Below are 15,058 nucleotides of genomic sequence, written 5' to 3'. Positions count from 1 at the left end.
AGATCTGAACTGTAACCCTCTGGTCACCAGGAAGGTTCTTACTGGCTCCATGGCGGGGTGGCTGTGATCCCGGTGACAGGGGTGGGTTTGTCACTGTCTGGTCACAGAGCACCGTTTGCTCAGGACCAGAAGTTGCAAGCTTTTGGGGAAACTCTGGGTAGTCCTGTGTCATCTGCTCTGGTAGCACTTTGCCATACTGGATGTTGCCTTCTCACTGCTGTCAATGGCATTGTACACAGTCACCAAGGTGAACATTCACTCTTTGCCACTGATGGCAGGGGAAGTAGTATCACTTATAAGTGATGTGAGGAAAAAGATGTGTCCCTGGACTGGAGACTTGAGCAGCATTTTCTTACGGACCCTTCTGACAATTAACAATCCAGAAAGATTATGAGGAGAGCAGGGACTTCTGTGTTAGGGGGTCCTGGTGTTTCTTTTGAAGCCAGAGTTGATGCAAAATCACATGGGAAGCTACAAGCAGAGAGGCATTCAAGGCATTTGCTTTTGGGAGTTATTCTATTGAATTACTACTACAAAACAGAGTAAGACAAAAACATTTGCAGTATTTCTCCTCATAAACTGAAATAAACTGCACAGAAAATATTGAATTATTTTTTTACACAGCTTTGAGCCTGTCTTTCCTGGCAGAAGGGTACATCTGCATATCACAGTGCAGATCCATGCATAGATAGCAAAGCTGTGCCCGAACAATCATGTTCTAGAACTAGAAGGTGCCTATTTTTATCAGTTGCACTAAACCCTGATCAAAGTGAAGGATAATACTTTGGCTGTATTTTATGCAGCACAAGACACTGTGTAAATGTTCCAGCCTTCTCAGAACAGGTAAAGAAATGTTCGTTTTGTCCTGTGTTGCATCCCACATGCGCCCACAAAGAAGCACAAATGGTTGGATGCATCAGAACAATGTCGTTAGCATGGCTCTCTGATGCTGGCTCCATTCAAGGATGCCAGTACTGGATTTATGGGAGGCTTCACCTATATAACACAGTTATGATTTATTGCATGCTGAATGTTTTGTTGTTGTTGTTGTTTTCCTTCAACAGAAGATTAACCTGGAGTTCTATATTGACATCCATGCCCACTCCACCATGATGAATGGCTTCATGTATGGGAACATCTTTGAAGATGAGGAAAGATTTCAGCGACAGGCTGTTTTTCCTAAGCTACTCTGTCAGAATGCTGAAGACTTCTCTTATGTAAGCAATGTTTCTCTTAATTTTTTCCTAATTTATTTTTAACGATAGATCTCTGGCTTAATTGAATTGTCTGGGGTTTATTTTAATATGAATAGAAGGCTACTTAAAGCTTTTGTCAGTATTAGCTACCACCTTCCCTTTTATACTTACCTTATCCGAAAGTGGTAAGTTTTGACCTTACGTATTGTCATTAGAGACATGAACAGAAGCAGGTTCTTCATCTTCCGTATTATAACCTTTGGTTCTGAGTTATTCGAGCACTTGTTTTTTGTCAAAAGATCTCTTCTCTTTTGGGCAACTGGTTCAGCTTTATTGTTTATGTTATATTGGCTTTTTTTTTTTTTTACTTGTAAACTTTAAATAATAAAATAGAAAAGAGAAGTAAAAATAATAAACTTGAAAGAAAAGTTTAGATAATTTCCTGTTGAAAGTTGTGACAAAGGCAATGTATGCTTTTGAAATTCTTCAGTATTACCATGGAAATTTTTTTTGCAAGAAAATCTGCAATAGCTCAATACATGTCTTGTAACTTGAAGAAAGTATGTGTGTAGGTATCTCTGGATATTGGAAATATATAGTGAACTCCTATAAATGGGTTGGAAAGAGGCATATGTTTTTAGAGCAAGTTTCAAGTAGGGTAGAACAGACCCTTTAGCACATGTGGGTTGCAATAGATCTGCAGAAGTCAATGTAAGACTCTGGTCCAGTGTGTTGCAACTTTGTGTCCAAATATGACATCCTGGCCCTTTCCATAGCCTCTTCTGTGCAGCGGTTTTCCTTGAAGGCTGTGCAAGTTAACACACAATGCCCAAGCCTGCCTGCAGCTGTTTGCTTGCTTCTTCTGGCCCACCTTACACACCTGTGGAGCTGCCAGCTAAGCTACTTCTTTCTATACAGCTATCCCTTGCTCTGCTTCAATCTATGCACTCCAGGTTTGCTTAAGTGGACAGTCTTTCAAGTAAGAGGTCTTTGTTCCATTTTGCTTTGACTGGGATAAGGAATATTCAGAAAAGCATCTTGGCCAAGGCATTAGCTGTGAGGAGGGAAGACAGTAGATGACATCTGGCAGCTATATAATGGGAACAGGCTCAATTAAAAAGTACTTTGGAATCCTATACCAACCAGAGATGAGCAGAAGAACATACTGTTTGGGCCCTTATTTTATGTCTACTATGGTCGCGACCCTTTTTGTTGCCCACCGTACATTTTCCCAGTCTCTGCTGCCCTCTTTTTGTTTATAATTAATCCTCCTGGTACTGAGAGATAAACCTGGGTCTCCTCTCGAAGATGGGGACAGCTAGGGCCCCCTCTGCAGTGCCATCCCAAACAGCTTGTGGCAGAGGTTGTAGGTGGAGGAGGATAGGGATCCTGCAGCGTTCCATGTGTTTAGCTCTAGAGAAAGAATATATAAAAGCAGGTACGAAAGCAGATGAGTCTGCACAGCAAGAGAAACTGTAAGTGGGAGAAAGGCTATTTTCATCATGGCAAGAATGTTATTCTAAAGCTCTCTCAAGGTGCAGGAAAGATATTTTTTTTTGTCTTGGGTTTGTGCATATTGCACTGTAGAGTTTGAGTGGAAAGTGAATATAGAAATGGATTTATGCCACTGTTTTCTTGACGGATCTGTTCCAACATAAGGAAGAAGGAATTGAAACCTCCTGATTCCTGTCCATTTCTCTGTTCTATGGTAGTTTGTTTTATGCAAGAGCGGGAAAAAGTTTGGATCAGTCTCTGAGTTTTCTAAGGCTAGGAAGAAGATAACCCTTCCTTTGTCTTTCCTAGGCAGTGGAGGCCTCTTTTTGAGGCAATAGACCTAATATCTCCCTTTTCTTCTTGGGATCAGCAGTGGCAGCCAGCTGGGTAATGCCTGCAAGGGTATGCAGCTGCTGTTGCTTCCTCTGTTGCCTCATAGTATTTTTTAACCATTCTCAGCATTGTTTAACAATTGTCTGTATGTTTGGGGCGTTCAGGGACTGTTGCAATGTGAAGTTTTCTGTGGTCAACCACTGCAAGGGCTTCTCAGAAAACTGTCCAGAGTGTAGAAGACCAAATCCATAATAAACGAGGAAGGGACAGCAGCTGCACCTGTTTCCAGCTGTTTGGAGCCTGGGGAAGAAGGAGTTGTATTCAGGGAACAGCTTGCTCTTGTCCAAGAAGACCTCAGTGATTGAGTTTCTTATCTACACCTGATTGTTTCAAAAGCATGTTATAGATAAGGGGGCATTCAGAGATCAGAGCAATGAAAATCTGCAATTGATAGGAGTTTAGAAATTTTGTACTCGAGTGTGGGATTTCTCTCTGTTACTGTGGGAGATTAAGTGTTCCTCTTAGTGCAAGCCTCAGTTGACAAAGGGAAAATCTTTGAGAAAATGACGTAGGAAATAGAAGCCAATAGCCAAATAAACAGTGCAGTCTCTCCGCTTTGACTCTCAATCTTCTGTGGAGGCTGGCAATTGGATATATATATTGGTGTCATGTGCACCACAATTTGACCTGGGTGCTGCTGGCACTCAGTACATTGGGCTTTCAGTTCACAATCCTACTGGTCTCTTGAGACCAGAAGCTTCTCCCCTGCCATCCACCCTAGGCATTCTTCTTAGGGCAACTGAGGGGATAGGAGTGTTGGAGAAGCAGACAGCCACAGAGTGTCTGATGTGTGTGAAGCAATAGCAGCAAATATTACTGCTGTCTCCAAGTGGGAAAGTCTCTGTTCTCTTGTTTTCAGCTCCGGCCATGTGGGTTATGTGACTGGTTGGAAATATCAGGGGTGAAGTTTGCTGCTCACAAGAGAGGAAAGGAATCCAGAGCTTCCTCCATTTTAAAAGGGGGAAAAAGTGTTGAAGATTAAAAATAGTGTATGTAAATATGCCCTATTGGCTGGTCAAAGGGAAGGGGGGAAGTGCATCGTTAACATTACCAAGCTGGTGTTTGAAAGTGTGGGAATGGACCACTGTTGTTACTAATTAATTTTCCAAAGCTTCAGGAGGTCTCATTTACATTGTATGCTGCTGCGGCCATTTGTTGGGATTATAATACTTCAACAGCAGCACTTCAAGTGAAAACTGGCGGCTGCATGAAGTGTTGTCCATAATTGACTAGCTCCATGTCTTCACACAGCACAGAGACAATGTTCCATTATGTTATCCATTGACAGTATCATTGAAAAGATTACTCTCCTTAAAGCATCTGTCAACCTTGATTGATTTACAAGGGACAAAGAACTGAAAAGGTTTGAAGTGCGGGTACAATTTTTGCCACCGTTTAGCATACATAATGGTTCTCCTTTGATGTCAAAAGCTCATCTTCTATTAATAATGCAGAGAGCTTTTGAATGCAGGCTACTTGTATGGAGTTCCACACTAATAACCTACTTGCTGTGAAATGGGATTCACTTTGGAGAAGCAGTCATTTGTCTGGGTTTTACATGTTCGGAATGAATCCTGACTCAAAGGGATTTCTTTCAGTGCTCTGCATGATTGCAGCTGAGCCCGACACGGGTTAGGGAAAGCAGGCAAATCCTAGCCTGCTCCTCCAGCTGAGAATCTGGCAGAAATCATGCAGCCAGATGCAAAGGAGCATGAACAACAAGCCTAAGATGATGCGATCAAATGTCTTGTGCCATTTTGTCTGGCAACCTTCTATTAATATACTTTAGAGTACATTTCATGCCTGGACTGCTTTCTTCACCTGTCATTTCCAATAGGCCTTTTTATTTAAATGAAAGCATCCAAGGGAGATTGGTGATTAGAGTAGGGGGTGGATGTGGGATTTGTGTCTGCATGCCTGTTGTAAGACCCAAGGCAAGTCACCCAATGTCTCTGTACCCTATCTGTTGAGCAGAACACCTAACCTCATAGTACTCTGGGAGGCTGACTGTGGTTTGCACGTAAAAGTTGTGGAAGGGACTAGAAATTCTTCACTGGTACGTGGCCTCAGCAACAGAGGCCTGCCTTTGGTTTAGCTGTCAGCAAGTGAAAAGCAAAGTGAAAGAAGAGCTAGGAAGTTTTGCTCCCAAATAAATACATGAAACATTCTTGGGCAGCTGTCTGGGGAAAAAGGACAAATTCTGTAAGGAAAACATTTTATATTTTCAAGGTTTAAGAATGATATTTTTAAACATCGGGGAGTAAATACAATCTGTATGAAAGCTCTAACAGTGAGAGCTGACAAGCTCTTTTGAAAGGCTGACTCATTGGGTTTTAGGAGCAGCTGTTGACACCATGTCTGAGTGCATTACACATCAGCCATGGCTAGGAGTTGCTGCAATATTTGTAGGGGTGTTCTTCATTTGACCTTTCTTGTTCTGGAGGGTGGATTAGTTATAATGACCAGACACAAGCACTTGAGCATTTCAAGAACCTGCTAGTCTTAGGGGTGGCTAATTTTGACCTTTCTGATGGTATGAGAGGGGACCATCTGTTCTCTCTGGTTCATTTAAAAGAAACAACCACAGCCATTCTTGGATGGCTTTATCACTTCATAAAAATTTCTTTTCTTTGCAGTTAAAGGAAAAAACTGGTCAGAGGTACTTGGCTTAATCTAGTTGGGTTTTTGCCTTTGGGCTCTGAACAGGTGGTACTTGGTATCCTTTGAGTTTTCATTTCATTTTTTTGTATTCAACCTCCCAGATGAGATCCCTCCTTAGAAATAGTGTTTTTCATCCTTTTTTGCCGTGGTTAGCCAAAGACCCTGATAAAAACTGTGTGTTCTGTTATGCTGGGCACAAGGTAACAACTGGGAAAGTCCACAACCTCAAAAGCTTCCAGTCATGCTGGGAAAGAGACAATGGATGGGAAGTGACCTGCTTAAAGAAATAGGAGAATAAAACCCATGTCTCCAAAGTGCCAGTCTGGTTTCTTTGTCAGGAGTTTGCCGTGTTTTATACCATGCTGTGCACTCAACAGTGAAGTCTCTGAACATTTTCCCATTTTCCTTTAGGGAAACACATTTTTAAACCCAATGGCATAACACTGTATCCTAAAACATATTTTTGACACTATCATTGTTTCAGCAATATGAGAAAATTCAGATATGGAATGATTTGCCCTAGTACTTTTTGGTTGGGTTTTGGGGTTTGGGTTTTCTTTGGTTGGTTGTTGTTAGTTTTGTTTTGGCTTTTTTAGCCTGGGTAACTAAAATTGAGCAACCAAAGAAAAGATTCTAATCTATCTATATTTTCTGTTGTTTTCCTTTTATCCACATACTCCAGGTCTATTATTCTCATATCCGTAATCCCCTCATCCATCCAAGCATTCTCAGGGAAGAGGTGTTCCTTCCAGCAAGCCTTTTCCCAACTACCCATGGCAGCCTTGCTGAGCTGTTATCACCTACCCTGGCTGGACATGTCCCTCTTAGTCTTGTGATCCCTACTACTAATCGCAGTGTGTTTTGGGCCACGGCTGAAGGAAGTGCTGGCACAAGTGCCTGAGGGAGTAATAACAGCTCATGAACATTGAATAAGTGAATCCCAATAATCTGTTGCAAAATAAAGAAAACTCATTTTGTGTTACATGTGGCTGTGCAGGGAAGGGGGAGCAACAAGAAAGTTGCTCAGACCTAGAATTCATCCCAAAGTAAAATTCATGCTCACTTGCACCACGATCTCTGGTGCCTCTCTGCTCCTTGGGTAAAAAAGACCCTTGTCCCAGCAAGGCAATGCCTGTTGCATTCAGGCAGGTTTTGTTTAACATCCTGCAAGCTTAACAAATCTACTCAGAAATCTCTTAAAACCCGAGCACAACAAATGATCCCACCTTCTTTTTTGTTGTCTTGTATCAGGGCATTTCCAGGAAGACAAATACAGCTATTATATGCTTTAGTACCCCTCTGGGATGTATTTCTGCTCACTGCTTCTTGGACATGTTGCTCCATAAGTTCATTTATTTATTTATATATTTTTCCTGGAGGCTGGGTGAAGGGAGAGCAGAAACGTGCTTCTGGTGGCACAGGGTACAGATAGTAAAGCCTGTGCTTCTAAGCATTATAGGTTTTGGTCTCACAAGAACTCTGCCCTTTTGGCTAAATGAAACTGCTCCATTATATCGTGCTTAACCAGACCACCCCTCTTTTTAAACAGAGGGCTGAAATAATTTGTATTGCAAAGAAAAATGGGGCAGGGAAGAACTGTTTGAGAAAATGGGTTTTCTTTTAGTACCTTCTTGCTGTGTTGTTTGTCCATATAGGAGTTGACAGTCCATTCTCCATCCCCACACAGTTAGAAATCTTGAATATCCACAGAAGAAACAAGTTTTCATAGCAATTTTATGGTGTATTTTCCCAGACCATCATTACTTTTACCTAATGTCAACAAGCTGGGAGGAGGTGACAGCCTCCCAGAGTAGGAGCTCCTTTACATTCAAACACAGGCTACCTCTCTCACAGAGCACTGCAAATTTCACTCAGCTTGGACAAAGTGTGCTGTGAAGGAGGGCTGGGAAGTTAGTTAAGAACTGGACACCCAGCCCCCTCCCAGGATCTCCTCCTGAGTATTCCCCTTTAACTCTGTGATAATATATGTAGAATATAAGTCTGGTTCAGAGAACCGTTCCAGAGCAGTGAGACAGCCCGGGAGGAGTTTGAGCAATGGGCTGTACTGGGTGCTCTGGGAGCAGTATTCAGCATGCTGTCCCTCCTTAGGAGGGGTTGAATCTCCTGATTTAGATGTACAAGTGAGCAGAACATCTCTTTTCCACAGAGAAAACCACTTTTTCTGCAGACTATTCAAAGCATGCATGATGGTTGTATATCCCTTCCTGCTTCTCATTGTCCTAAGTTTCTGTCATTTGTATAAATGATTATGAAAGCACTCCCAGGAGACCACACACACGCTCATAAAACTATTGTAAAGAGAAGCATTGCAGGCTATTGCTAGAGGCTATTTTATTGTATGTTTTGAGGAAATGTCTCGTTTTCTACTGACAAATAGGGAAACTGAGAACTCCAGAGACACGAGTTATTTTCTAAGTGGTGTGATTATTCTGTAGAGCTTAGACTAGGAAATGCCAGCTTTGGCATCTTTGGGGAAGGATGTGCTCTGAGAAGCAGAGGTTGCTATTAGTAAAAAGCAGAGGGGGAAAAAAGCAGATCTTTTCTTTATTATTACCCTGAAGCATTTGCAGATCCCTTATTTGTGTATATCACTGGTCACAGCTTGGGCTGGCTTTTTAAAGAGAGATACACTCCAGGCTAATTCTCAGGTTTCTGGGTGATGGATCTGTGCATGGGTTAATAGTTGAATAGGTGACATTGTTACATGTGGCTAAGTGCACTTCTGCTGACAGGGAGAAGCATACTCACTGAAAAACTAGCTGAGGGGACCTGAGGAATTAAGGTTTTGGAGACAGGACACTGTGTGTGTGTGTGCATGTGCATGTGTGCGGGGGTGGCAGAATCTAGTGGCAAGAGGAACTCCAACTGAGGTTTGCTTGGAGGATGGGGTGAAACCTGCCTCCTTCTCTTACCTTTTCTGAGTAGGTTGGTGATGGGCTGCTGAGTCCTATAGGGGAGCCCTTCACTGACTTTGTGAAGGTTTCAGGTAAGGCCATCACCACTCTGCTTTGTTTGGCTGCAGGATGCTGTTTAAGAAGGGCTCTCAGAAGGGCTGCTTGTTTTGATTTGGATTCTAGTTGCATTAGCTGCTATGGTGAAACCAGTGAACTCAGTCAGCATCTCCAGTGCTGTAGTACTCAGGGAGGTGGGAGCTGTGAGTACAACCAGTTTCAGTGCATGTGAGGATGAATTCTGAGGAATGTGAAATCCCTGCAGCGGTGCTCCCAGTGTAACTGGTACAAGGTGTGGAGACCTCCATCCATCCTGGAGCTCTACAGCAGAGCACTGTAGAGAGCAGAGCATGGATGTTAATGAGCAGTGAAAAGTGCAGCTATTGTAGTTCTCACAGGTGAACAGCTGAAACCCTGAAGCATGAAACCCAGTTGCTTTTCTATCTACAGAGTTTCCAAAAAGGGAGCTCATTTAGTAGGTTTGGGTTTGAGGCATAAACTCAGAGCTTATAAAGTTGTTCATTCCAAAGCCTCTGCTAATGACCATGCAAATATATGTTTTTATCAGCAAACTTAAGCAGGCATGACTGAAAGACACTTGGGAGGGATGGGGAGCAAGAAAGATCTGGTATTCCTTCACTACACATTAAAGGGATAATGAAGCCCCTCAGGGAGCATATGTGTGTGTGTGGTGACAAAGTACCTTTAAACTGTTACTACTTTGAGGAGAGTTGCACTTTAAAGCCTGACGATGTGCTGCTAGGCAGGTTGTGTTCATGGTACTCCTACAATGTGATGCTGCCTTTAAGAAAGGGTGATTGCTGTCTGCTTTCCACCAAGCTGGGGGGAAGAAGGCAAAAAGTGACAGGTGATAGAATGGTGAAAACCTCTTAGGATTTGAGGCTATTTGGTCTTCAGGCTTCAGTTTCAGACTTTTCTCTCTCACATTCTTAGGACAGGTCAAACTGTTTTAAATCTCCTCTGCACTCCTTTTCTCAGATTTCTGCAGATCAAATTCTAATTCAGAGACTACTCCCTTGTTAAACCCAGACTTTTCTGCCTATCTCAGTGTCTCCTATCAGGGGCAGAGTTTATGAGACAAATAGCTGTCGACTCCAGAGCCATCAGTGACAGTGAGTGAGCCCTTTTCACAGGAGTATCAATCCAATCTGGCTGTCCCTAAGGGATCTGGAAAAACTCCAAGTAATGGGATCCTTCTTTGAAATGATCATGAACTTTCTGGATTGTCTGATACCTTCTCTTCCCAAATTTCACTATTCAGAAATGATTTTGAGATGAAATATGTCTTCCTCCTGTGCATCAGAAACATGGCAAAGCTGCAAGGTGAGATGAATCAGGGAGTAATTTTGAGCTCTGTTCCCATTTCATCATGTCTCTGCTCCAAGGATCCTTCCTCTTTGCCTGCTACCTCCTTCAGATCAGCTTTCTGCCTTTAGGATTTTTTCTTTTTCCTTTTCTTACTTTTTTTTTTTTTTTTTTTTTATAATCCCATCTACATTTCAGATGCTGGTTGCAACTTGTTTGTAAAATATATTGGAAGAAGGCTGCATGATAACAGCCTCACAAATGCCATGATTTCCAAGTCTCCAGACCTAGTTGGCATGGAGTTGATAGTCTATCACGAAAAACACTAACACATATGCTTTCCAGTCTATTAAGAGAGTTAATGGAGCTGGTGAGAGGTGGGTGTGAGGAGAGAGTCAAGCTGGCTCTTGAAGTGAGAATTTTCCTCCCTGCTTCAAGACAAGTAAGGAGATAAGTTTCTTGTAAGATAGCTTGATGGACTACCAGCTGCAAGAATGGCAGGTTCAAAGCACTGACTGCTGGGCACATGACACACCATGATATTAATTAGCTCTATCCATATGAGGAAAGTGAGCTACCAGTTGTACCCCTCTTACAGCACCCTGTGGTGGGGCAAACAGAAAAATCACAATTTGTATTATTGCTATTTACAGTCTTCTGCGGCAACGATTTCAAAGCCTGTGCATTTCTGTGCTCTCTTTCTAACTTTTGCAGACTTCAATAAAGCATTCTAGAAAATGAGAGTGAGTGAGTTATAGCTGATGCTGTAAAACTCTTCACTGAGATGGATTTGACATTGTCTGCACACTGGTCCATTTCCCAATGACACATCTATTCTTCGTTGATGACAAGTGTAGCATTCCTTGTTTCTAGAGCACTAACTACTAACTTTTACTATCACTTTTTTGCTACACTGGGGCAGTGAATTGAGAGCTTATAGAGGTCAGACCTACTTTAGAAAAAAGCTTGCTCTTCAGCTATAAGAGTGGCATCAGCAGATAACACTGGTGAGGTTGTAATTGTGTCCTGATTACACTTGGCCATTGCTGATGCTGATAGGTGAAGAACATAAAGCCATTTGTATGCATAATCCCAGTGTACCCTGGTAAGTAAAGTGCCCAACTACAGGACGAGCAAAATGTGAGAGTTTTTCTGGTTTGGGTTTTTTTCAGTTAGCGTCAGTTGTGAAATACAGTTTATTTCCCAAATTGCCCATGTCATAGGGTGACCCAGCATATTTTTAATTGTGTGTTGCAATATGAAACCATTCTCTAGTCATGAATCCTCTTAGTGCCTATGTCTCTGCTCTTCTGCAGGAAAGATTTCTAACTTGATTCTCTGATTCTTGTGAGCCTAGAGTTGAACATGCTACATCCTCTTGTAAAACACTTCCTAGACCTACACCATCTATCTATATCAGCAAATGGGAAGATCTCTTTATTCTGAGTTTCATGCAGATGCTCTCTTTTGAGGACAAATGCTCTTCTAGGAAACATGCATGTGTACACTAGAGCTCAAGTTTTTGAAGATATATGCAGTTTGCTATTTCCTTCCATAGGCACATAACAATCGATGGTGTTGCAGTAGATGTGAACAGCTAGTACAATCTATCTGTTGGATTTCAGGAACCCCCTAGACCTTGCTACATCAGAAATTCATCTTTCTCAATCTGTCAAAGCCTGTGACCAGATTTCTGTCTAGTTGCCCATTTCTACTCTAATTACTTTCTGAGTCATTTGTACCTTGTACTTTCCCTTATTGCTGTGTTGGAGAAACACCTTAGGATTGATTATAAGTGATGTGCAGTCTATACCCTGGTCATACCTTGATCCTTTTCCTCCCTAGTGTGTTAAGCAATTTCAGAAGACTAATAAAGTTTAATTCCCCAACAAGTCCTGTATGAGAAAGTACCCTTATGTACCCTGTCTCTTTGCCCTGCCATCAATGAAAGGTAGAACTGAAGCTCCCATCTATCACTGGCTGGACAGTGAGCCTGCCTGACATTTCAGCCCTTTTTGGCATCTCTTCTTCTGCTGAACGGTGGACCCAGATTTACTGGGCTTTGCCTCCAATTTGTCCTTTTGTGCAACCTGAAGGTTTTCCGGTGCTTTAGTCCGGACAAGTCCCCTGTGAAGTCATGCATACACTGAGGAAGAGGTCCCACTAATGAAAGATTCCACCAAGCAGAACCACCCAGATTCCAAGTCCATCAGGACACCAAAGGGTACACTTGGGCAAATTCAGTCTCAGATTTGTGAGAAACATGCTCCTCTTCTTTGTCTTTTGGAGCCACTCTTGTGATAGATTGATACAGGCATGCAGAGGCGATCACTGAACTGTCTACCCTTACTTTGTGAATATGGACTGCTGAGGGCATTCTTTCCAGTAGGTGTTAGCAGGACAATGGAGCCGTGCTGAGAAACCAAGAGTATCCTTCAGCCATATGGGAGCTGCCTAAGCTGTTGAGTTTGCAAACTAGCTACCAGGGTTTGAATTCACTGAGGAGTGACAATGGCAGAGAGTTGTCCTTACCAGCCAAGAGACAAGACTGTCCTGGAGACAGGGGTTCTGGCACATCAAGAGGTCTGACAAAGGGCCAAGATTGTTTTTCTGCTTTGAGATCACTCCAAAAAAAGAATGGGCATGCAATATTTTTTCTTATTTCCTTCCACACATCTTTCTGTCTGCTGCAATCTCTGAATAAGGTCCAATTGGTTTACAAAGTTCTTTGTGCTGCCTGGCTGTTCACTGTCATTCCCAATGGGGAAACCAGTCATGTGGAAGGTATTCAGCACAGCACAGGAAGGAGGAACGAAATCTGGCAGGAAGGCCCGGGGAAGCTTCCGCTAATGCCCGAAATGTGGAGAGAGGGTCAACACACCCTGAGGCTCCCACCTGTGTGTGAAATCTAGGAACAGCTTTCTGGTGGATTTCTTCCCACCAGAAAGTGGGGGAATCCTTCACCCTTCCCGTTTTCCTCTTTTAACACTGGATTATTGTTTTCTGGCACCTCCCAGTCCTGTAGATAGCCATTTTTTCACTGAATTTTCTCACACAAAAGGAGGCAGAGTCCTTCTTGAGCTTTAATGTATCTCTGTGTTTTAATAATGAATTCCTGTTGATTTTATACAAATATCCCTATTTAAGAACTTCAAAGTCTTTGGTGTTTCCCCCTACCCTCCAGACTTCGTAGTTTTTGCTGTTGTTGACACTCCCATGCGATTCAGCCTTGGAGAAATAAATATTTGTTTAGCTATTCTCCTGCTGTGCCTGCTCAGTGCATTTGCTTAATGATGACTTCAGTTCAGCTTTGCAAGGGTTTTAGGGCAATAGGTTCTTCCAGAAAAACAAGAGACTCATTTGCAGACGGCTTCACTTGTGTTCTTTCCCCTCTCTTGCCTCTGTTCCCCAGATTAGAGTCTGATGAAATAAATGTGCATGCAAAAGGCTCTTTCTTTGCCATGGTAATACATGTCTTTTCACAGCCTTTGTTTCAACGTTAACAGTTGCCAAGATCAGTTGTGGTGAGGAGTCACAGTTTTGCCTGTTTATTTCTCCACTCCATTTATCTTGACTTGAAGTATTGAGTAGGAGGTTGGACTCAAGCAAGTACCTGCTGCCCTTCCCTGTCATTAGTTTAATTTTCTTGAATCTGTAATTTTCTTCTTTTTGTCTAAAACATCAAGTCACATTCTGGCTTATAACATTTGCTCCAGAGCCAAGCCTAAGACGCTGTTTCAAAACATACACGTGTTCATGTTTGAAAGATTCATGTTATGTTTTCTCTACCCCAACTTTCCTGAATCAGATGAGAGATCATACTTTTTACACAAGATGTTGAGTTGGTCTGTGCCATCAGATTTTTTTCAAAATAAGGACAAAGTCAACCTCCAAAATCTACATTTATGCACCTAAATGAAGGTTCAGCTTCTTTATTTTCCTGGAAGAGCAGCACTACCGGGCAAAGAAATGAACAGGTGATTTTATTAATGCCATTGCCATTTCAAGTAATTTTGCATAGCTGAAACTGGAATTCTTCTATGAAAAAAAAAAAAAAAAAAAAAAGACTCACCACCACCACCCAAACAAATAAAAAAAACCCCCAAACCCCACAAAATAGCATTATAAAAATTCAAACTCTGAAAAGATCCAAATTTTGTTTTCTTTTTTTGGCCATTTACAAAACCTTCTTCAAATTATTCAAACTACTTATGCTTCGCTTTTGAAATATGGCAAGTATAATTTTGCCAATAACTAGATCCAACTTTTCAGCTATTTTCTGCCAGAAAGCAAAAATCATTTCAGTAATACATCAGACTCGCTCTTCATCTATTTCCAGCTGATGAGGTTTCAGCTTATAGCAGAGATTGTTTTTTATTAGACCCTGAGTACATGACCTGGCACTTGTGCAGCTGAGTTTCATCTGACTACTATCACTCTGGTTCTCAAAGTCGGCCCACTGTTGAGGTGGTTTTTTAATTGATATTCAGAGCCTCCTCCATAATGATGACTCATTCCACAGTGTGTCATCAGCAAATTTTCTTGGCATGGTCTGCCTTTACTATGCCAAGAACTGTGATGAAAATATTATGTAAGATTTATCTCAAGAATCATCTATGAGGAATTCAACTCATAACCTTCCTCTAGCCTGACTGAAATCATAGAATCATAGAAATTTTTAGGCTGGAAAGATCTTTAAGATCATCAAGTCCAACCATTAACCTAAATCATGGGAAACAGTGCTATAAAAGGACGCTATGTCCAAACTGTATCCCAAAGGCATGTACTATATTCAGCAGATAGTTGTCTAACTTTTACTTAAAAGCTGAGGAGATTCCATAATCTTCATAGATACTCCGTATCAGTAACTGTCTTCTAATCACTTGAGTACTTCTGTCCCTAGTGTCTGCCCTGAATCACTTCTCCAACACTTTACTTGTTTTCATGTGCCAAGTACAGACATAGAATTAAGTCATTACCCTTGTGAGTGACACTTCTGCTCACAGACCCCAGTAC

The 15,058-nt window shown here is 41.9% G+C and overlaps 1 protein-coding gene across 2 annotated transcripts in view; it reads left to right on the top strand.

The window, feature by feature from the left end:
* Window positions 1–15,058, top strand: part of LOC102050576 (BEN domain-containing protein 5) — a 965,017-nt gene that overhangs the window by 857,284 nt on the left and 92,675 nt on the right. For both annotated transcript variants that reach the window (XM_055724205.1, XM_055724204.1), the window contains exon 10: window positions 1,065–1,217. In XM_055724205.1, coding sequence (XP_055580180.1) covers window positions 1,065–1,217 — 153 coding nt within the window. The remainder of the gene's footprint in view (window positions 1–1,064; window positions 1,218–15,058) is intronic.

This window comes from Falco cherrug, chromosome 12, assembly GCF_023634085.1.
Source record: "Falco cherrug isolate bFalChe1 chromosome 12, bFalChe1.pri, whole genome shotgun sequence".
Lineage (NCBI taxonomy): Eukaryota > Metazoa > Chordata > Aves > Falconiformes > Falconidae > Falco > Falco cherrug.
This window is presented reverse-complemented; position numbering and strand designations above follow the sequence as displayed.